The sequence below is a fragment of the Gigantopelta aegis genome, chromosome 12 (assembly GCF_016097555.1).
Source record: "Gigantopelta aegis isolate Gae_Host chromosome 12, Gae_host_genome, whole genome shotgun sequence".
Taxonomy (NCBI): Eukaryota; Metazoa; Mollusca; class Gastropoda; order Neomphalida; family Peltospiridae; genus Gigantopelta; species Gigantopelta aegis.
In genome coordinates this window covers 47418945-47443888 of record NC_054710.1, presented here as the reverse complement: position 1 = coordinate 47443888, position 24944 = coordinate 47418945, and the positions used below count along the sequence as shown (strand labels likewise).

At 38.9% G+C, this 24944-nt stretch overlaps 1 protein-coding gene across 1 annotated transcript in view; it reads right to left on the bottom strand.

Annotated features, from left to right (window-relative positions):
• LOC121386112 (transcription factor RFX4-like) overlaps positions 1-24944 on the bottom strand; it is a 97793-nt gene that overhangs the window by 5402 nt on the left and 67447 nt on the right. The window contains exons 6-15 of the mRNA XM_041516910.1: positions 24292-24369; positions 18509-18542; positions 14268-14366; positions 13751-13828; positions 9355-9518; positions 8019-8119; positions 4973-5176; positions 4125-4219; positions 1984-2101; positions 313-432 (exon numbers count right to left, since the gene is read on the bottom strand). Coding sequence (XP_041372844.1) covers positions 313-432; positions 1984-2101; positions 4125-4219; positions 4973-5176; positions 8019-8119; positions 9355-9518; positions 13751-13828; positions 14268-14366; positions 18509-18542; positions 24292-24369 — 1091 coding nt within the window. The remainder of the gene's footprint in view (positions 1-312; positions 433-1983; positions 2102-4124; positions 4220-4972; positions 5177-8018; positions 8120-9354; positions 9519-13750; positions 13829-14267; positions 14367-18508; positions 18543-24291; positions 24370-24944) is intronic.

Genomic DNA, 24944 nt, shown 5'->3' with positions numbered 1-24944 from the left:
TTAGTCATAATTAGGAATTTGTTCAGGGCAATCAATTTATGCATTTGTAATATTAAAGAATATAACATTTGCATCAGGGAAGGGGCTAGAGATTGGTACTGCATAATGCCTAGATAAATCGCTATAGGTCATTTTATGGAGGTGGTCACTGTAGCCAGTAATCTGTGTTATTGGTACTGCATAATGCCTAGATAACCAGTAAGCTGTTTAAGGAGGTGGTCACTGTTGTCAGTAGGCTGTTTAATGGAGGTGGATGCTTTAGCCAGTAGATTGTTAATAAGAGGAGGTCACTGTAATGGTTGCCAGTGTTACCTTGTGTTTGTTCCCCGCGGATGAGTCGGAGGTACTCATTGGCTCGTTCCTGGTTGTGGATGTTTTCCACTAGGTACAACACGTAGTCGTCAAACATCAGGTGCAGTAAGTGGAACGAGCCTACACAACGAATCAACAGAGAAATACATTCATAAAGCACACAGAGTTTCCAGCTGTGCAAAACAAGAGCTATCAGCTGTGCAAAACATTACTTGAGACATTTTGCTCATAAAAATGTATGCACATGATGAGCAAACTGTTGACCTAGTTTGCTTAGGACTGTCACAATGAAGCAGTTTTCACATTTGTATTATGTAGTTGATGAATTCAGCTCAGCTCGAGTAGTCTGCACATGGTCAAAAACATCAAATACAATAAAGTATTTCCATGAAGACTACACAAGGTGAAAACCCCAGTAAAATTGCCTGCACACAAGAGCTATTACGTGAGCAAAACGAATCCAGTCACTGTTTTGCTTAGCTGATAGCTCTCCTGTGTGGTAGGCTTAAATTAACATCCGTGAAGTATATCTTATGAAAGTAGAAGCATAGCTAGACCAAAGAGAATAACTGCTATAATTTCATTTCATTTCAACTTATTTTAATGCTATTAACCAATTAAGGTTCAAGCACACCATCATGGGCACACACCTCAGCTATCTGGGCTATTTGTCCAGGACAGTAGGTTAGTTGTTATTTGTTTGTGGTTAGTGAGAGAGAAGAGGGTGTAGTGGTCTTACACCTACCCACTGAGTCATTAAAACTCACTCTGGGTGGGAGCCGGTACCGGGCTGCGAACCCTGTACCTACCAGCCTTATGTTCGATGGCTTAACCACGACACCACCGAGGCTGGTAACACTTATTAAAGCTGGAGTAAGATCAAGGGAAGTAACTCTTACAAAAGCTGGAACATAGTTAAAGTTTGTTTTGTTTGACAACACCACTAGAGCACACTGATTTATTAATCATCGGCTATTGGATGTCAAACATTTGGTCATTTTGTCATGGTCATAGAGAGGAAACCAGCTACAATTTTTCCATTAGTAGCAAGGGATCTTTTATTTGCACCAACCCATAGACAGGAAAGCACATACCACGGCCTTTGATATACCAGTCTTGGCGCACTGGCTGGAACGAGAAATAGCCCAATGGGCCCACTGACGGGGATCGATCCCAAACCGACCACGCATCAAGCGAGCACTTTATCACTGGACTACATCCTGCCCCTGGAACATAGATCAATGGAAACTCTCTTACTAATCACTAACAACTAACCCTCTGTCCTGGACATACAGTCCAGATAGCTAAGCTGTGTGCCCAGGACAGCGTGCTTGAACCTTAATTGGATATAAGCACGGAAATAAATTGAAATGAAATGGAAAAAATGGAAACAACTTTTACAATGAATGAATGAATGTTTTAATGACACTCTAGCACAAAAATACACATTGGATATTCGGTGTCAAAGGTAAGGATAAGAATTTTACGAAAGCTGGAGCACAGATCAAGGGAAATAACTCTTACAAAAGCTGGAGCATTAGATGAAGGGGAGTAATTCATAAAAGAGGGGGTCACAGATCAAGGGGAGTGTCTTTTATGAAAATGGGGAGCAAAGATCAAGGGAAATAAGTTATGAAAGCTGGAGAAGATAACAAGGGAAGTAACTCTTACCGAAGCTTGCAGCACTGTGTAGTGTCATATCTCGGATGATGCGTGTCCCAAAACACGACCACATGAGGAGAAACTGTCGAGCAATCCTTCTCAGACAGCCGGGTTTACGAAAACCAGGCTGCAAAAACAAAACGGAAAGCATTATTCCTGCACGGGTTATTACTAGTTAAAGAGGAACACGATATTAGTTTAATGACAGCCCAGCACATTTTAAACAATGGCTATTTGGTGTATAACGTAGGATGATTTCGACATTTTAGTCAGTAGAAAGAGAAGAAAATGGCTGTCGCCACCTAGGCAATTCAGGGGCAGGAGGTAGCCCAGTGGTAGAGTGCTCGCTTGATGCACTGTCAGTCTAGGATTGATCCCCGTTGGTGGAACCCATTGGGCTATTTCCCGTTACAGTCAGTGCTCCACAACTGGTGTAACAAAGGCATGGTATGTACTATCCTGTCTGTGGGATGGTGCATATAAAAGATCCCTTGCTGCTAATCGAAAAGAGTAGCCCATGAAGTAGTGACAGCGGGTTTCCTCTCTCAATATATGTGTGGTCCTTAACCATATGTCTAACGCCATATAACCGTAAATAAAATGTGTTGAGTGCGTCGTTAAATAACACATTTCCTTCCTAGGCAATTGTTATAATAAAACAGCAAGACATCTTTTACTTTCACACAGGCAGAATAACATATTCCACGTACTTCAAAGTACTAGTCATCTGAAGGGCAGGACCTGGCCCCGTTGTAAGGCGCTCGCCTGATGCGTAGTCAGCCTGGGATCGATCCTCCTCAGTGGCCCATTGAGCTATTGAGCTACCAGCCAGTGCACCACGACTATTGTATCAAAGGTGCATATAAAAGACCTTGCTACTAAGACTATATGTCAAAATTACCACACGTTTGACATCCAATAGCTGATGATTAATAAATCAATGTGCTCTAGTGGTGTCATAAAACAAAACAAAACTTCTGTTTATAATACTCCAGGACCCTGTTTTATGAAGCGATCTTAGCACTAAGATCACCTTAAGTACATAACTACCGTATACACTTAAGTTGATCTTAGCTCTAAGATCGCTTCATAAAATAGGGTCCACTTGTGGAGCACTGACTGGAACAACCAAAAACAATTTGGGTTTGTTCACTGAGGGGATTTGAACCTATAACCCACTGCAGGTCATTGTTCTACCACCGAGTTGCATGTTCACTGAGGGGATTCGAACCCATACCCACTGCAGGCCATTGTTCTACCACTGAGTTGCATGTTCACTGAGGGGATTTGAACCTATAACCCACTGCAGGCCATTGTTCTACCACAGAGTTGCATGTTCACTGAGGAGATTTGAACCTATAACCCACTGCAGGCCATTGTTCTACCACCGAGTTGCATGTTCACTGAGGGGATTCGAACCCATGACCCAGTGCATGCCACTGTTCTACCACCAAGTTGCATGTTCACTGAGGGGATTTGAACCCATGACCCACTGCAGGCTACTGTTCTACCACCAAGTTGCATGTTCACTGAAGGGATTCGAACCCATGACCCACTGCAGGCCACTGTTCTACCACCGAGTTGCATGTTCACTGAAGGGATTCGAACCCATGACCCACTGCAGGCCACTGTTCTACCACCAAGTTGCATGTTCACTGAAGGGATTTGAACCCATGACCCACTGCTGGCCACTGTTCTACCACCAAGTTGCATGTTCACTGAAGGGATTCGAACCCATGACCCACTGCAGGCCAGTGTTCCTTGAATTCATCACATTTTGGGTGGATGGGAATATGGTGAACCCATCAGGCATTAAATATTAATTATGGTGTCTCCCCCAAAACTCCCACCTCTACACCCACCCACCCCCCCCACCCCCCACCCCCACTAGTTTTCGACCCAAGCACCTCAACTGAGCTCTTACCGACTGAGCTAGATACACCCTTGCCCACCCCCACCCCCATTCTGACCCCCACCCAGTGAAATTAAGTCCCCCACCCTCACCCAGTGAAATTAAGAAATATTTCCACTAGTTTTCGACCTAAGCACCTCAGCTAAACTCTCACCGACTGAGTTGGATACCCCCTCCTCCAGCCCTTATTACAACCAGTACTGGCGATTGAACAAAATGGGGAATAACTGTTGCTTGCCTGTACGACACATCTGTCGACCATGCTGTCAAGCCACTCGATGTACGATTCCATGGGTGCCTGATCTTCCAGCAGTTTCTCAAACTCGGTACACACTGCAATAGTACATAATTGACACTGTTGAATATTCATCACTTTTAAAGGAACATGCTCTGCTAGAACATGCTCACACTGTACACACTGGAATAATAGATAATTAATACTGATTAATAGTCATCACCTTTATGGGGACATGTTCTACTAGAATATGTTAACACTACACACTGAAATAAAACATAATTAATTCTGTTGAATATTCATGACCTTAATTATGGAGACAATATGATATAAGTATGGAGAGTACCGGTATAAGACATAATTATGGACTATATGCCCCAATTATGTAGACTATATTACCTAATTACGAACTATATATCCTAATTATAGAGCCTAATGACCTATTTTGGAGATTATGATGTAATTATGGAACCTATATGACCTAATTATGGAGACTATATGACCTAATAATGGATACTATACGACCTAATTATGGTAACTATATGACCTAAGTATGGAAACTATATGACCTAATTATGGAAAGCACATGCCCTAATTATTGAAACTAATGACATATAGTGGATGTTATATGACCTAATTATAGAAACTATATGACCTAATTGTGGAGACTACTGTAAATCAGGAAATATTAGCAAGTATAAATTCACTAAAGTTTTATGCATGTCGCTATGTCACTTATTTGGAGTTCGCTAAATTTCAAGATGGCTAATATTTTACGATTCACAGTATATGACCTAATTATGGCGACTACTGAGTTAATTGGGCGAGACGACTGATACGATGATGCTCACAGGTGAAGATTGTCTTGTGGTCTCGCTCGCTGTATTGGTCCATGGTATAGAGCGTCTGCTTGCCAATGCTGTTGAGGTCGACGCCCACCCAGTCGTCAAGCATCTGTGCTGTGATGTCCGCGCTTTGCACCACGGTACGTGCTGTCTGGCACAGGTGGCTCAGTGATGTCTGGCGCTTCAGGACCTGGCCGAACCGGCGTGCCACTGTGCAACAGAAAAACCAAGTATTATGACCATCAGGGGCAGGTCCAGGAAATACTTCATGGGGCGGGAGCAGGGTAGGGGCGGGGCAGGACGGGGGTGGGGGCTAATGGTAAAAGGGCAATTGGACCTGACTGAACCGTCGCACCATTGTGCAAGAGAAAAACAAGTATTACGACCATCAGGGGCAGATCCAGGAAATATTGGGGGGGGACTAATGGTAAAAGAGTATATGGACCTGATTGAACTGTCATGCCACTGCAACAGAAAAACAAGTATTACAACCATCAGGGGCAGATCCAAGAAATACTTTGTGGGGGTGGGGGCTAATGGTAAAAGGGCATATGAACCACCTCATCAAAAGGGCATCCTAATGGAAGGGAAATAAATTAGAAAGAGGGAAAAAAGGGGAATTTTTAGGGAGGATGGGTTCCCATGTTACCCCCTCTTGGATCTGCCTCTGACCATTAAAGAAGAGGAATGTGTGTTTAATGACACCCCAGCACATTTTAAACTCAGTGTTTGATAAATGGTTATAAACTAAAAATTTAAAGTTTGTTTTGTTTAACGAAACCACAAGAGTTTATTGATATTTTTTTAATTATCAGCTATTGGAAATCAAATAGTTGGTAATAGTTTGAAATATATTCTTAGAGAGGAAACCCACTATATGTTTCCATTAGTAGGAAGGACTCTTTTATATGCACCATTCCACAGACAGTAGAGCACATACCACAGCCTTTGATGTACAAGTCGAGGTGGATTGGCTGCAGCAAGAAATAGCTGAATGGGTCCACCGACAGAGGAGATAAGACCAGGGAGAATGAAGGAAGACAATGGTTTATTTAACGACGCACTCAACACATTTTATTTACGGTTATATACCGTCAGACATATGGTTAAGGACCACACAGATATTGAGGGAGGAAACCCACTGTCGTTACTCTTTTCGATTAGCAGCAAGAGATCTTTTATATGCACCATCCCAAAGACAGGAAAGCACATACCACGGCCTTTGATGTACCAGTCATGGTGCACTGGCTGGAATGAGAAATAGCCCAATGGGCCCACCAACTGGGATTGATCCCAGACTGACCACACATCAAGCGAGCACTTTACCACTAAGCTCCATCCTGCCCCACCAGGGAGAATGACGTCACCACAATGTCAGTAACTACACACACAGTGACTGCCAGACATTCACCAGGGCAGTATGACCAGCTGCCCCACCCCACCCCACTAAACTGACAGTAACTACTAGTAGTAATACACACACAGTGACAGCCAGACGTTCACCAGGGCAGTATGACCAGCTGCCCCACCCCACCCCACTAAACTGACAGTAACTACTAGTAGTAATACACACACAGTGACAGCCAGATGTTCACCAGGGCAGTATGACCAGCTGCCCTACCCCACCCCACTAAACTGACAGTAACTACTAGTAGTAATACACACACAGTGACAGCCAGACGTTCACCAGGGCAGTATGACCAGCTGCCCCACCCCACCCCACTAAACTGACAGTAACTACTAGTAGTAATACACACACAGTGACAGCCAGATGTTCACCAGGGCAGTATGACCAGCTGCCCCACCCCACCCCACTAAACTGACAGTAACTACTAGTAGTAATACACACACAGTGACAGCCAGACGTTCACCAGGGCAGTATGACCAGCTGCCCCACCCCACCCCACTAAACTGACAGTAACTACTAGTAGTAATACACACACAGTGACAGCCAGACGTTCACCAGGGCAGTATGACCAGCTACCCCACCCCACCCCACTAAACTGACAGTAAATACTAGTAGTAATACACACACAGTGACAGCCAGATGTTCACCAGGGCAGTATGACCAGCTGCCCCACCCCACCCCACTAAACTGACAGTAACTACTAGTAGTAATACACACACAGTGACAGCCAGATGTTCACCAGGGCAGTATGACCAGCTACCCCACCCCACCCCACTAAACTGACAGTAAATACTAGTAGTAATACACACACAGTGACAGCCAGATGTTCACCAGGGCAGTATGACCAGCTGCCCCACCCCACCCCACTAAACTGACAGTAACTACTAGTAGTAATACACACACAGTGACAGCCAGATGTTCACCAGGGCAGTATGACCAGCTGCCCCACCCCACCCCACTAAACTGACAGTATCTACTAGTAGTAATACACACACAGTGACAGCCAGATGTTCACCAGGGCAGTATGACCAGCTGCCCCACTCCACACCACTAAATGGACAGTAACTACTAGTAGTAATACACACACACAGTGTGAGAGAGAGAGAGAGAGAGAGAGAGAGAGAGAGAGAGAGAGAGAGAGAGAGAGAGAGAGAGAGAGAGAGAGGAGGGAGAGATAGAGATAGACACAGAGATAGAGAAAGAGAGAGACAAAGAAGGGAAGAGAGAAAGAAAGACATGGAAAGTCTGAGAAAGAGAGAACGAGAGAGGAGTGAGAGAGCGAGATGGAGAGATAGAGACAGAGATGGAAAGAGTTTGAGAGATAGAGAGATAGAGAAATGGAGAGAGAGAGAGAGAGAGAGAGAGAGAGAGAGAGAGAGAGAGAGAGAGAGAGAGAGAGAGAGAGAGAGAGAGAGAGAGAGAGAGAGAGAGAGAGAGATGGAGAGTGTGTGTGACAGAGAGATTGAGACACAGATAGAGACAAAGGGAGAGAGAGAGAGGGAGAGAGACAGCTTAGATGAGCAATCTACCTCCCCAGGCCAATCTTTGTCAGGTTTGTGAAAACATACAATTTGTTTTTTTGGGGTTTTTTTTGTTTTGTTTTGTTGGCATCTGGTACATGATTTAATACAGGCCATCACTTACAGTCAAATTTAATTTTCCGCAGACCGTTTGGTAAATTGTTGAGTGCAATTTTCAGCCAGTCGTCCAACTGGCGTGCAAATTTCCTAATTACTTGCATGAGGCTGAAATGTAGAAAATGTATATCATGTTAAATGATTAGTACTGTTACCACATCATAAAGGTACCAGTTTACAAAGTCTGTTTTTATTAAGCACATGAACGTAGTTATAGGCATGCAAAAGTTTGTTTTGTTTAACGACACCATTAGAGCATCGGCTATTGGATGTCAAATATTCTGTAATTCTGACTCGTAGTCATCAGAGGAAACCTGCTACATTTTTCCTAATGCAGCTAGGGATCTTTTATATGCACTTTCCCACAGACAAGAAAGCATATATACCAAGTCCTTTTGACCAGTTGTGGAGCACTGGTTGGAACGAGAAAAAACCCAATCAGCTGAATAGATTACAGGCATGCAAGACATAAACAGGCTTTGTATATTCGACTCATCGTTATCAGCTAGCTGCAGGGATCGAAATAACACTTTCTTAGTAAACTAAAATTACACTACCTGAATTTTCATCAACTGAGTGTTATTTAGATACACATGGCTAGTGGATTTTATAAAAATTCTAGAAGCCCTACCTATAGGTTACCGGTATAATAGCCCAAAATATAACCCCTGCCAAACTATACCTGGGGTATAAACTGGACTAGCCCAGAATATACCTCTCTGGTCCATATTTCAATGTCCAGAAGGTTTGTTCCATCATAATATATATAGTTTGGGCTAGAAAATATCGAAATATCTTCTAAAATGACTAAAGAGTTTTAAAGAGTTTATTATTATTATATATTTATTTACTTTGTATACAGGTTAGTAATAAAAAATTAGGGTTAGGGGTATAAAACACTTTAACCCCGGGTATAGTTTGGCAGGGGGTATATTTTGGGCTGTTACACTGGGTCTGTAGTGTGTTGTAACCAGTACATTGGTTACCAGAAACATTGCTCATTTCAATGCTGCTTGTATCTGTATACATACCAGTAATCATGTGCTTGCAAAACTTCTCTAATACTGACACACACAAAAACCTTTTAGTGCATATGGAGATAGGTATGGTCTAAAACTCACCACTCTGTTAAAGCCTATATAACTGTGGGCATAAGGACACTGGATTTTAGGGTGGGGTATGGTGTAAAACTCACCTCTCTAGTAAAGACTGTTGAACTGTGGGCATAACGACACTGGATTTTAGGGTGGGGTATGGTCTAAAACTCACCTCTCTGGTAAAGAATGTAGAACTGTTGACATAAGGACACTGGATTTTAGGGTGGGGTATGGTCTAAAACTCACCTCTCTGGTAAAGCCTGCAGCACTGTCGGCATGAGTACGCTGGCTACAGCCTTGTAGAGAATGGAGTCGCACACACCCACCAGCATGATAACGGTCTCGCAGTCGAGAATGGGAACCATGTGCGATGGCATGCCTTGCCAGAAGTGCAGCAGGAAACTCTGAACCTGATGGAAAAAAAAACACTCCTCTCTTAAAGCAGCAATCTCTAGAATAGTGTAAAACATACTCATTTTAAAGCAGCAATCTCTGAAATAACATTGTAAAACAACACACTCATTTTAAAGCAACAATATCTAGAATAGCATTGTAAAAAACACACACTCCTCTCTTAAAGCAGCGATCTCTAGAATAGCATTGTAAAAAACACACTCATCTCTTAAAACAGCAATCTCTAGAATAGCTTTGTAAAAAAAACACTCATCTCTTAAAGCAGCAATATCTTGAATAGATTTGTAAAACAACATACTCATCTCTTAAAGCAGCAATCTCTAGAATAGCATTGTAAAACAAAAACACACTCATCTCTTAAAGCAGCAATCTCTAGAATAGCATTGTAAACAAAATCACACTCATCTCTTAAAGCAGCAATCTCTAGAATAGTACTGTAAAAAAAACCACACTCATCTCTGAAAGCAGCAATCTCTAGAATAGCATTGTAAAAAACATTCATCTCTTAAAGCAGCAATCGCTAGAATAGCTTTGTACAAAAACACATCTCTTAAAGCAGCAATCTCTAGAATAGGTTTTTTTTTAAAACACTCATCTCTTACAGCAGCAATATCTAGAATAGCTTTGTAAAACAACACACTCATCTCTTAAAGCAGCAATCTCTAGAATAGCATTGTAAAACAAAAACACACTCATCTCTTAAAGCAGCAATCTCTAGAATAGCATTGTAAAAAAAACCACACATTCATCTCTTAAAGCAGCAATCTCTAGAATAGCACTGTAATAAACACTCATCTCTTAAAGCAGCAATCTCTAGAATAGCATTGTAAAAAAACACTCATCTCTTAAAGCAGCAATCTCTAGAATAGCATTGTACAAAAACACATCTCTTAAAGCAGCAATTTCTAGAATAGCATTGTAAAAAACCCACACTCATCTCTTAAAGCAGCAATCGCTAGAATAGCATTGTACAAAAACACATCTCTTAAAGCAGCAATTTCTAGAATAGCTTTTTTTTTTTAAAACACTCATCTCTTACAGCAGCAATATCTAGAATAGCTTTGTAAAACAACACACTCATCTCTTAAAGCAGCAATCTCTAGAATAGCATTGTAAAACAAAAACACACTCATCTCTTAAAGCAGCAATCTCTAGAATAGCATTGTAAAAAAAACCCACATTCATCTCTTAAAGCAGCAATATCTAGAATAGCATTGTAAAAAACACTCATCTCTTAAAGCAGCAATCTCTAGAATAGCACTGTAAAAAACCCCACATTCATCTCTTAAAGCAGCAATCTCTAGAATAGCATTGTAAAAAACACTCATCTCTTAAAGTAGTAATCTCTAGAATAGCATTGTAAAAAACGCACTCATCTTTTAAAGTAGCAATCTCTAGAATAGCATTGTAAAAAAAAACACACTCATCTCTTAAAGCAGCAATCTCTAGAATAGCATTGTAAAAACACACTCATCTCTTAAAGCAACAATCTTTAGAATATGATTATAAAACAACACACTCATCTCTTAAAGTAGTAATCTCTAGAATAGCATGGTAAAAAAACACACTCATCTCTTAAAGCAGCAATCTCTAGAAGACACCACTAGAGCACATTGGATAACATTGGTTATCTTAAGTTTTAATATTATACATTGATACCATTTGTTTATAATACAACAGTGGCATTAGTTAAAGGTTTGTTTTATTTAATGACACCACTAGAGCGCATTGTTTTATTAATTAATCAACTGTTGGATGTCTACCATTTGGTAATTTTGACATATAGTCTTAGAGAGGAAACCCGTTACATTTTTCCATTAGTAGCAAGGGATCTTTTATATGCATCATCCCACAGACAGGGTAGTACATACCACGGCCTTTGATATACCAGTCATGGTGCACTGGCTGGAACAACAAAATATTTTTCAATGAGGTCACAAAAACACTTTAAAACAACATAAATCTATCTACCATTTGTTAGTCAATTATTTATTTATTTATTTATTTATTTATTTACATAAACCAACTTACCTACCAACCAACCAACCAACCAAATAAGCAATCTCCCACCCTCCCTCCTTTCCCCCCTCCCTTCGTCCCTCCCTTCGTCCCTCCCTCCCTCCATTCATCCATTCAAAACGTTCTGCTCAGGTGTACAGTCTTGTTGGCTTGTAAACAAATAACCATTGACAGAAACAGGTATATTAAATAGACCATAATAAAAGAGTTACCAGTTCTTATCCGTACCCAATTACCCTCCTCTAGATAATAACGAGACTAAGGAATAAAGTAAAATAGCATAATGCATCTTAATTCCAGCACTGAACATGGATGCCAAATCAGTGATTTATAATATTGCATTCTAGACATTTGACTTTGTTTTCCCTTCATGTCTCATAGCCGTATAATGTAAGACTAAGCATACAGCAAAATGACATAAAAAATAGAATTAAATGAGAGTGCTCTTCCTTGCACGGGTACTCGAGTCCTGTGAACAGTTAAATGAAGCAAAGAAATCAAAATTGAACTTAACACACTCATAACACTGAGATAACTAGGAAGGGACATGAAGCCACCCCATCTCCGATCACACCTCATTCTTATGTCACCCAAAACAAGACTCGTAGAGAATGTGGATGATCCCCCCCCCCCCCCCCCCCACTTGTAAAATATTGGCTAGACCATTGACTCAAAAACAAGGATTATTCATTAATACCCTTTTTTCTATGATTTTGAAAGACTGTAAATTGGAAATAAACTTCAAATTATAATTGTTTTGGTTTTATGTCGTGAGCCGTACTATTATTTGGTTATTGAAGTTACATGATTGTAATACTTTCTGGCAAAATGGTCTTCATATATGCTTGCCAAAAATATAGTCCTTATATGTTTTAACATACAAATCTTTCTTGGAATTTGCTTTTATATTCGCTAAAAGCATGACTGCATCTTATATTTCTTAACCAAACAATTTTACGATTAAGATCATTCATTTACAAGAAAACTAATAAGACATGAACATTGTTATATGAATACATATCCATGTTTCAAAAATGTAATCCGTTAGCACTGGTTGTCAAGGATACCATTTTGTAACTTGGCTTATAAATAAGCGCAACTACCAAACATAGAAACCTATGCAGGGCTTGAACTTGAAGTTTAAAGCCTGCCCACAGCATTTGAAAAACATAACACTTAAAGGTTATTATGGTGTATGTAGACATACTTTAAATGTACTAATGTTATATACTGGCAGGTAATGTATACCAGGTGTAAACATTTTGCTATCATTGAGGGGCTTTACCGATGGCATTTTTATGCCGTCAGTGATGTTTCCGACATATGGCAATTTATATCTCAATGACAGAAATTGCCATCGGTGCTGTCATTATTTTCGAGTCTTGCTATGTTTTGATAAAATATTCAACAGTTTGTTTATTTTTAAAGTTCTGGCTGTAATCTAATCCACTAAATGTTTATTTTTAAAGTTCTGGCTGTAATCTAATCCACTAAATGTTTATTTTTAAAGTTCTGTCTGTAATCTAATCCACTAAATGTTTATTTTTAAAGTTTTGGCTGTAATCTAATCCACTAAATGTTTATTTTTAAAGTTCTGGCTGTAATCTAATCCACTAAATGTTTATTTTTAAAGTTCTGGCTGTAATCTAATCCACTAAATGTTTAAGTTACCGAAATTTGTCACTGCTAATATTTAGGGCTGATGCAACAGTTCTTGACGTTTAAGCGTGAAACTTTGCTACAGTATAGGTAATTTAGTACTCATTTGAAGGGTAGAAATAAAAATAAAAAGCTAGCTATTTGCATAACAACTACCTGTTCATAAACATTGATATACTTTGGAACCAAAGTGTGTGTGCCCATTGAAACTGATCTATGGCATACAATACATTTTTAAAAAATAAATGAAAAATTTGGGTGACTCAAAAATTGCACAGGCAAGTCAAAATGCTGACATGATTCACCCAAATGCACACCAAGTGCACACCCTGTAATTCTATATACACATACATACACACACATTTACATATATTATATACAAAAATGCACATGAAGTCAATATGTGAGAAAATATTATGCAATATGATTCAAAATGCTGGTTCATAGAAGAAAACATTTTGCCAAAAAATAAATATATATATATATATCTTTTTTTGAAAGATGTTTTTGTTTGCGTTTAAATGTTCATAATTTGAAGTGGAAGTTTTACCTCATCAAAGTTTGCCCGGATGACAGTGTCGAGAATGCGTTGACAGTGAGTGCGATACATCATCAGGAATGTAATCACCTGCAAAAAGAACATCGCCACAAGTGAGTCCTAGTGAGGTGAAAAGGCAAGGAGGAAAATAGGGAATAACTAGTTACTGTCTTAAGCAGGGGTGGGAATTGGTGAACTGTAAAAAAAGAGGAAATCTAGACGGGTCCCAGAAATTCTTGAAATCCTAGGTTAAAATCTGTGCCATCTGACACATTTCGGAGGAAAGGACAATTAAGAGCGAGAAAACGCAATGTTCCATGAGAGGAAAACAGCTGGTCTGAGGAGAATTCTCACCCCTGCTTAAGATATCAGCTTTATCCTGCAAAGGTTAGAATGGTGAATGCAGCGAGGCTCTGCTTGTTGAAAAATTAAAAGCTACATTAATTTCATCACCCAATTAAAAAACACTTTCAAATATTGTTTATGTTCCTAGGGGATGGGCAAGGGGAGGGGGTACAAGTTTGTTTACCTTTCCTTCATCCACACCGGAAGGGATCTTGATGTCTTGGATTTCCGGGAAATCCGGCAACAGGGTTCCCAGCTTTGACCTCGGCGAGTAAGCAGCAATCTGAAAAAGATGGCTTATGTGGTTATGTAATACTTAATGTCAGGTAGATAAATTAACACAGTGAGCAGTGCATGTATATATAATCTATCTCTCTGTCAAATACATCTACTTACACATACCTACCTGTACACACACACATATACAGGTACACAAACATAGATATGCACAGACAGACAGACAGACAGACACACCTAGATATAGAGAGATATAGTTATAGAAATAGACAGGCAGAAAGATACACATAGATATAGAAACAGACAGATACACATACATGTAGATATAGAAACAGACACAGACAGATACACATAGATATAGAAACAGACAGATACACATATATATATATATATAGAAACAGACAGATACACATACATGTAGATATAGAAACAGACACAGACAGATACACATACACATAGATATAGATATAGAAACAGACAGATACACATATAGATATATATACAGACAGATACACATAGATACAGAAACAGACACAGACAGATACACAAAAATATAGAAACAGATACAGACAGATACACATATAGATATATATACAGACAGATACACATACATGTAGATACAGAAACAGACACAGACAGATACACATAGATATAGAAACAGACACAGACAGATACACAAAAATATAGAAACAGATACAGACAGATACACATACATGTAGATATAGAAACAGACACAGAGAGATACACAAAGATATAGAAACAGACACAGACAGATAAACATAGATATAGAAACAGACAGATACAGATACACATAGATATAGAAACAGACAGATACAGATACACATAGATATAGAAACAGACAGATACAGATACACATAGATATAGAAACAGACAGATACACATACATGTAGATATAGAAACAGACACAGACAGATACACATACACATAGATATAGAAACAGACAGATACACATATAGATATATATACAGACAGATACACATACATGTAGATACAGAAACAGACACAGACAGATACACATATATATAGAAACAGACACAGACAGATACACAAAGATATAGAAACAGACACAGACAGATACACATAGATATAGAAACAGACACAGACAGATACACAAAGATATAGAAACAGAAACAGACAGATACACAAAGATATAGAAACAGACACAGACAGATACACAAAGATATAGAAACAGACACAGACAGATACACAAAGATATAGAAACAGACACAGACAGATACACATAGATATAGAAACAGACACAGACAGATACACATAGATATAGAAACAGACAGATACACATAGATATAGAAACAGACACAGACAGATACACATAGATATAGAAACAGACACAGACAGATACACATAGATATAGAAACAGACAGATACACATAGATATAAAAAGAGACAGAGACAGATACACACATATATAGAAACAGACACAGACAGATACACATAGATATAGAAACAGACAGATACACATATATATAGAAAGAGACAGAGACAGATACACACATATATAGAAACAGACACAGACAGATACACATAGATATAGAAACAGACAGATACACATAGATATAGAAACAGACAGATACACATACATGTAGATATAGAAACAGACAGATACACAAAGATATAGAAACAGACACAGACAGATACACATATAGAAATAGACACACAGATACAGATACATATCAAGCCAGACTATAGTTAAACAATGTACTAAAAATGGCAACAAGACATGTACTGTAGTACAGTGAATATTTTTCTATCAAACTGTGCGTATAAATACATGTATATGAATGTATCTGTGTATATATACATGTATATGAATGTATGTGTGTATATACATGTATATGAATGTATGTGTGTATATATACATGTATATGAATGTATGTGTGTATATATACATGTATATGAATGTATGTGTGTATATACATGTATATGAATGTATGTGTGTATAAATACATGTATATGAATGTATGTGTATATATACATGTATATGAATGTATGTGTGTATATACATGTATATGAATGTATGTGTGTATATATACATGTATATGAATGTATGTGTGTATATACATGTATATGAATGTATGTGTGTATATATACATGTATATGAATGTATGTGTGTATATATACATGTATATGAATGTATGTGTGTGTATATACATGTATATGAATGTATGTGTGTATAAATACATGTATATGAATGTATGTGTATATATACATGTATATGAATGTATGTGTGTATATATACATGTATATGAATGTATGTGTGTATATATACATGTATATGAATGTATGTGTGTATATACATGTATATGAATGTATGTGTGTATATACATGTATATGAATGTATGTGTGTATATATACATGTATATGAATGTATGTGTGTATATATACATGTATATGAATGTATGTGTGTATATACATGTATATGAATGTATGTGTGTATATATACATGTATATGAATGTATGTGTGTATATATACATGTATATGAATGTATGTGTGTATATATACATGTATATGAATGTATGTGTATATATATACATGTATATGAATGTATGTGTATATATACATGTATATGAATGTATGTGTGTATATATACATGTATATGAATGTATGTGTGTATATATATATGTATATGAATGTATGTGTGTATATATACATGTATATGAATGTATGTGTGTATATATACATGTATATGAATGTATGTGTGTATATATACATGAATATGAATGTATGTGTATATATACATGTATATGAATGTATGTGTGTATATATATATGTATATGAATGTATGTGTATAAATACATGTATATGAATGTATGTGTGTATATACATGTATATGAATGTATGTGTGTATATATACATGTATATGAATGTATGTGTGTATATATACATGTATATGAATGTATGTGTGTATATATACATGTATATGAATGTATGTGTGTATATATACATGTATATGAATGTATGTGTGTATATACATGTATATGAATGTATGTGTGTATATATACATGTATATGAATGTATGTGTGTATATACATGTATATGAATGTATGTGTGTATATATACATGTATATGAATGTATGTGTGTATATATACATGTATATAATAATACTAATAATAGATTTTTATTTCAGATCAGAGATCCATAGAACATATATAAACATCACATACAAAACTGATTACATAATATACAGCAGCTTGTGTCAGCGATTTACACATACAGATTTGATGCACACAGTTGTACACCGCAGGTGGGCAATTTAAGTAGGTCGTTTGAAGTTGTGTCGATTCTGCTCTTCAGCGAATATGCTGTTGAGCGAAGTAAAGCGCCAAAGCTTTTTACTCGATGACTGACAAACATCTTGCTGGCACTGTATGGTCGTCGTTGTCCAATCATTCATCGGTATGCATTATTATAACATATGTTAAGATCTTTCATGGTATCCTGTGTAAATTTCACCCATAATGCACCCACGTACAATAACTCACAAATAATTGTGTTTTAACAGATTCTGAACATTTTGCAAATCGCCGCAACAACATGTTTGCACGTACACAAAGGGCTCTATACTGTCGTTTAATGTCTTTATCGCCTTTCATGTTTTTTGCATATAATATGACCTAGATATTTATAGTTGTCAACAAATTTCAGTACATCACCACACAAATATATCAAAGGCACATTGATCAACTTCAGAGTTTCTGGCTCAATACACATACAAACAGTTTTCATTGTATTATATATAATATCATAATCTTCTGCAAATTTCTCGCAAATAGTTAACATTTTTCTTAATGCAGAAATAGATGGGCAAAGAAGTGTAATATCATCAGCAAAACTGAAGTTATTTAGAAACACCCCACCAATATTGAATGTATGTGTGTTATTTAGAAACACACCACCAATATTGAATGTATGTGTGTTATTTAGAAACACCCCACCAATATTGAATGTATGTGTGTTATTTAGAAACACCCCACCAATATTGAATGTATGTGTGTTATTTAGAAACACCCCACCAATATTGAATGTATGTGTGTTATTTAGAAACACCCCACCAATATTGAATGTATGTGTGTTAGGTATACAAACTGTATTATATGAACCTCTGGCGAAATGTACTAAGTTCTTTCCTTAAATTTTATTTTTTTACCTGTTTCATTCCATCCTTTTTACCATCAATTCCTCTGCAAAACAAAAAATAGAAATAAATTATGATTCACATGAGTCAAAACGATCACACCATCAGTAAAATAGAAATAAATTATGATTCACATGACTCAAAACGATCACACCATCAGTAAAATAGAAATAAATTATGATTCACATGACTCAAAACGATCACACCATCAGTAAAATCGAGACGAGATGGAGATTACTCTCCTGAAATGGTGTTAGGCGAGCAATCAAATGAAGTTTCGAAAAGTTTGTTTTGTTCAATGACACCACTAGAGCACATTGGCTAATTAATCATCAGTTATTTGATGTCAAACATATGGTTATTCTGACTCAGAGGAAACCTGCTACATTTTTCCTAATGCAGTAAAAGATCTTTTATATGCACTTTCCCATAGACAGTTAATGACGTCGGATATCTGCTTTATCCTGTTCAGGCCGAATGAGAAATTGCACTCTGCAGAGCCTCGGTGAATTTCTCATTCTTACCTTCACAGGATAAAGCAGATATCTGACGTCATTAACTAGTTATTCTCTATATTATTGATCGGTCTGACTGTAATTACAACAGGTGCATACTTGACAGGTGTTACATGTATGTGCTAATCAGTAAGAAGGTGTTTATTTGGGTTTTGTAGCTATGGTTTCAAATTTGTGTAAACTGACATCGTAAGATTTTCGACCTGGCATATATACCTCCTCCCCCAATAAATGTTTGTTTTAGGGGGGGGGTAACGACACCACTAGAGCACATTGATTTATTAATCATCGGCTATTGGACGTCAAACATTTGGTAATTTTGATGTATAGTCTTAGAGAAGAAACCCGCTACATGTTTATTGAAAACTAGTAACAGTCAGAGGCCCAGGCGTAAAGTTACACCAGACATGACGACTTCAGCACACTCGCAGACCCATACCAAGACCCAGTTGTGGTGTGTTGTGTGCCTAATTAAACAAGATACATCTTAAAACTAGACTTTTTACTTGGTTCCCAGGCTGTCTGATTTAGTGGAATTTCACTGTATAATAGTCCCCAGGCTGTCTGATTTAGTGGGGTTTCACTGTATAATAGTCCCCAGGCTGTCTGATTTAGTGGGGTTTCACTGTATAATAGTCCCCAGGCTGTCTGATTTAGTGGGGTTTCACTGTATAATAGTCCCCAGGCTGTCTGATTTAGTGGGGTTTCACTGTATAATAGTCCCCAGGCTGTCTGATTTAGTGGGATTTCACTGTATAATACTCCCCAGGCTGTCTGATTTAGTGGGATTTCACTGTATAATAGTCCCCAGGATGTCTGATTTAGTGGGATTTCACTGTATAATAGTCCCCAGGATGTCTGATTTAGTGGGATTTCACTGTATAATAAGTCATGTCAAATTAACTGTTAAAACTGGGATCAGTAGTTTAATCATAGGCATCAAAGAGCAGGGGATAGGGGCTCTGCCCCATTTCTGAAGATAATACATCCCCCTTCCTCCCTGCCCCATTTAACGACACACTCAACACATTTTATTTATGGTTATATGGCATCAGACATATGGTTAAGGACCACACAGGTATTGATAGAGGAAAGCCGCTGTCACCACTTCACGAATAGCAGCAAGGGATCTTTTATATGCACCATCCCACAGACAGAGTAGTACATACCACGGCCTTTGATGTACCAGTCGTGGTGCACTGGCTGGAACGAGAAATAGCCTAATGGGCCCACTGACAGGGATCGATCTCAGACCAACTGCGCATCGAGCGAGCACTTCTCCAATTGACACCTACATGTATATACTTGTCACAACGAGTTAAGAGCCAGCAGCAAATTTTACTTTACTTTATTAAAAAGAAATAATAATAATAAAAACATTCAGTGGTAGTGACAGGTAATAAAAAGTACCATAAATCCTTGAATTAAAACCTAGGCTACTATATTTTCCACGTCACTCAGCCTCTTTTCAAGGCAGGTCAATCTCTATACAAGGCAGGCTTCTATATTTTTCGGGTCGTTCCAAGACCAGACCTCTTTTCAAGGCAGGTCTCTATACAAGGCAGGTCTCTATACAAGGCAAGTCTCTATACAAGGCAGGCTTCTATATTTTTCGGGTCATTCCAAGACCAGGCTTCTTTTCAAGGCAGGTCTCTATACAAGGCAGGTCTCTATACAAGGCAGGTCTCTATATTTTTCAGGTCGTTCCAAGACCAGGCCTCTATACAAGGCAGGCCTCTATCCAGGGCAGGCCTCTATGCAAGGCAGGCCTGTATACAAGGCAGGTCTCTATACAAGGCAGGCCTCTATACAAGGCAGGCCTCTATCCAAGGCAGGCCTCTATCCAAGGCAGGTCTCTATCCAAGGCAGGCCTGTATCCAAGGCAGGTCTCTATGCAAGGCAGGTCTCTATGCAAGGCAGGTCTCTATACAAGGCAGGTCTCTATACAAGGCAGGCTTCTATATTTTTCAGGTCGTTCCAAGACCAGGCCTCTATACAAGGCAGGTCTCTATGCAAGGCAGGTCTCTATGCAAGGCAGGTCTCTATGCAAGGCAGGTCTCTATACAAGGCAGCAGGTCTCTATACATGGCAGGTCTCTATACAAGGCAGGCTTCTATATTTTTTGTGTCGCTCTAAGACCAGGCCTCTATACAAGGCAGGCCTCTATGCAAGGCAGGCCTCTATGCAAGGCAGGTCTCTATACAAGGCAGGTCTCTATACAAGGCAGGTCTCTTTTCAAGGCAGGTCTCTATACAAGGCAGGCTTCTATATTTTTTGTGTCACTCTAAGACCAGGCCTCTATACAAGGCAGGTCTCTAAACAAGGCAGGCCTGTATACAAGGCAGGTCTCTATACAAGGCAGGTCTCTATACAAGGCAGGCTTCTATATTTTTTGTGTCGCTCTAAGACCAGGCCTCTATACAAGGCAGGTCTCTAAACAAGGCAGGCCTGTATACAAGGCAGGTCTCTATACAAGGCAGGTCTCTATACAAGGCATGTCTCTAAACAAGGCAGGCCTGTATACAAGGCAGGTCTCTATACAAGGCAGGTCTCTATACAAGGCAGGCCTGTATACAAGGCAGGTCTCTATACAAGGCAGGTCTCTATACAAGGCAGGTCTCTATACAAGGCAGGTCTCTATACAAGGCAGGTCTCTATACAAGGCAGGCCTGTATATACGGCAGGTCTCTATACAAGGCAGGTCTCTATACAAGGCAGGTCTCTATACAATGCAGGCCTGTATACAAGGCAGGTCTCTATACAAGGCAGGTCTCTATACAAGGCAGGCCTGTATACAAGGCAGGTCTCTATACAAGGCAGGTCTCTATACAAGGCAGGCCTGTATACAAGGCAGGTCTCTATACAAGGCAGGTCTCTATACAAGGCAGGTCTCTATACAATGCAGGCCTGTATACAAGGCAGGTCTCTATACAAGGCAGGCCTGTATACAAGGCAGGCCTGTATACAAGGCAGGTCTCTATACAAGGCAGGCCTGTATACAAGGCAGGTCTCTATACAAGGCAGGTCTGTATACAAGGCAGGCCTCTATACAAGGCAGGCCTCTATACAAGGCAGGTCTCTATACAAGGCAGGTCTCTATACAAGGCAGGCCTGTATACAAGGCAGGTCTCTATACAAGGCAGGTCTCTATACAAGGCATGTCTCTATACAAGGCAGGCCTGTATACAAGGCAGGTCTCTATACAAGGCAGGCTTCTATGTTTTTCATGCAAACGTTTCTAACATGTCCTTGTTGTAAGATCTTCTAATGTAGGCTTGCACACCTGGCTTCTTCTTCCTGTTGTTCTCACTGTGTTTTTACATTAGCTTTTGACGTCAGGCAATGGGAGTGGGGAATATAACGTGACCATTAACCTGACAAAGCTACATAGCAGAAGTTGGCTTTAATAGAAGGCAGGCTCATCAGCAAACATGGGCTCCCATTTATGTAGGGGGGGGGGGGACAGGCGGGTAATTGCCCAAATTAAACGTAAATGCCCGAATCTATATATGAACATTTATTCATATTAGCATAGTTACTACCAAAGAGCTACATGTACATAGGTTTGCAATGAATGAATGAATGTTTAACGACACCCCCAGTATGAAAAATACATCAGCTATTGGGTGTCAAACTATGGTAAATGTAAAACATTAAAGTATGAACCACATCAATATAAAAATTCAATAATCAAATAAAAACACAGTGTAAAGAACTGTGCAAAAATACAAATATCACAGACAGGTAATATTAAAATGTAGAATAAAAGTCAGTATCACGTAGAAATTGTAAAACAAATTCTGGATGGAATCGAAATGATTCCATTACATTTCTATGAATAAAAATATATTTTCTACTTTCTTTCAGATGCTTACACTCCACCAAAATGTGGCGCACCATCAGAGTACACTGACAATGTACACACTGAGGTGGAGGATCTGTCTTCAAGATAAATGAATGGGTCAAGTAAGTATGGCCGATGCGAGCACGACAAGACTATTTATCCTTCCTGCACTGTATATTGGAGGACTGCCACTCTCCCATAACTGGCTTGATGGCATGAAGCTTGTTCGCAACTGCACCGTTCCAATCATGTTGCCAAGTTGAAAAGATAAATTGGTTGATATTATGTTTAAAATCAGTATAAGGTACACCAACCCTGGCATGGCAGCTGAATCTGCCTTTTCATTACCCCGGTTGCCAATATGGCTGGGCACCCAACAAAATACAATGTCTTTATTGGCAATGGATAAAAAGACACACTTTCATATCACCATCCCAATTAAAGAATGGTCCAGCTTCACATTGCGTAAAGCTTGGAGACACAAAAGTGAAACTGTGAAAATAATAAATATGGATGCACTAGAATCTTCTCTTTTTTTCAAGGCTTTATGACTGCCCAAACTTCAGCACTAAAGATCAATGCCGAGTCAGGCAGCCTCATGGAAAGGATTATATAGGTTTGCAAACAAATCACTACACATTTTTATGTGAATTACGACTAATTTTGATGGTAGAATGATGGAAATACACAGTAAAAAGGTCTCAGGTTAGCACATTTTGCACAAATATCTCTATCATTTTTGCCCGAATTTGAGGTTTTTCTCCAGCACTAGGGGGGCAGTTGCTCCCCCCTGCCCCCCGTCTTGTATGCTTATGGGCAGGAATCTATTCAAGGTAGGCCCCTATTTTTTTTTGGATGGTCCGAGACCTGGTCCCTAATCGAGAATTTATGGTAGGTTACAGACATGGTTAAAACATCACAGCTTGTTTCGTCACAAGTTGAAAGCAAGTGGCAAATGCATGAAAAATGTCTAAATTGTTTTACTTTATGTGTGATTTGGGTTGGGAGGCTATAAACTTGTTTCCAATCTGGCTTCGGATAACCAAGCAAACAAGATGTAAACTGAGCATTCTGGACTGAATGAGATAGCGAGATGGTGAGATGGTAAGACAGTGAGATGGTGAGACAGTGAGATGGCAAGACAGTGAGATGACGAGAGTATAAAATGGTGAGACAGTGAGATGGCGTGAGCGTGAGATGGTCAGATAGTGAGATGGCGAGACACCTGCAAGTGAGCCATTCCAGAAACCAGCAGCTACAAAAGCAGTTCTGTTCCACTCCAGAGTTATCCCACTCCAGAGTTATCCCACTCCAGATGGCCTTAATTTGCAGTGACTAGTATAGTTTAACTTATTTAAAATCATATCTCTGCTTCAGACAGTCCAAAGGGTGAGTGTTAGTTAGATCTGATTTCATCTTATTAGCTGGTATCTTACCCGTCGACTCCCTTGGCAGAAAACATGACGTCGTAGTAGATGGATGTTTCCCGTACCCCAACACCATAGTAGTGATATCTGGCAACAAAATACATACATATAAATATATCAATAAATGTCCATTACATTCCTTACAATTTAACGTCACCCCATTGGTCCAGCCATTATAATTATTACATCCATTGAAAGATATTTCATCTAACAGTCTTTTCTTAGACTACAACTTTATGTTAAATACATTTTCTTGTTTAGTACACCAGTGTCGGTATGTTCAATGTGTTTCTTGTTTAGTACACCAGTGTCGGTATGTCCAATGTGTTTCTTGTTTAGTACACCAGTGTCGGTATGTTCAATGTGTTTCTTGTTTAGTACACCAGTGTCGGTATGTTCAATGTGTTTCTTGTTTAGTACACCAGTGTCGGTATGTCCAATGTGTTTCATCGGTATGTTCAATGTGTTTCTTGTTTAGTACACCAGTGTCGGTATGTTCAATGTGTTTCTTGTTTAGTACACCAGTGTCGGTATGTCCAATGTGTTTCTTGTTTAGTACACCAGTGTCGGTATGTTCAATGTGTTTCTTGTTTAGTACACCAGTGTCGGTATGTTCAATGTGTTTCTTGTTTAGTACACCAGTGTCGGTATGTTCAATGTGT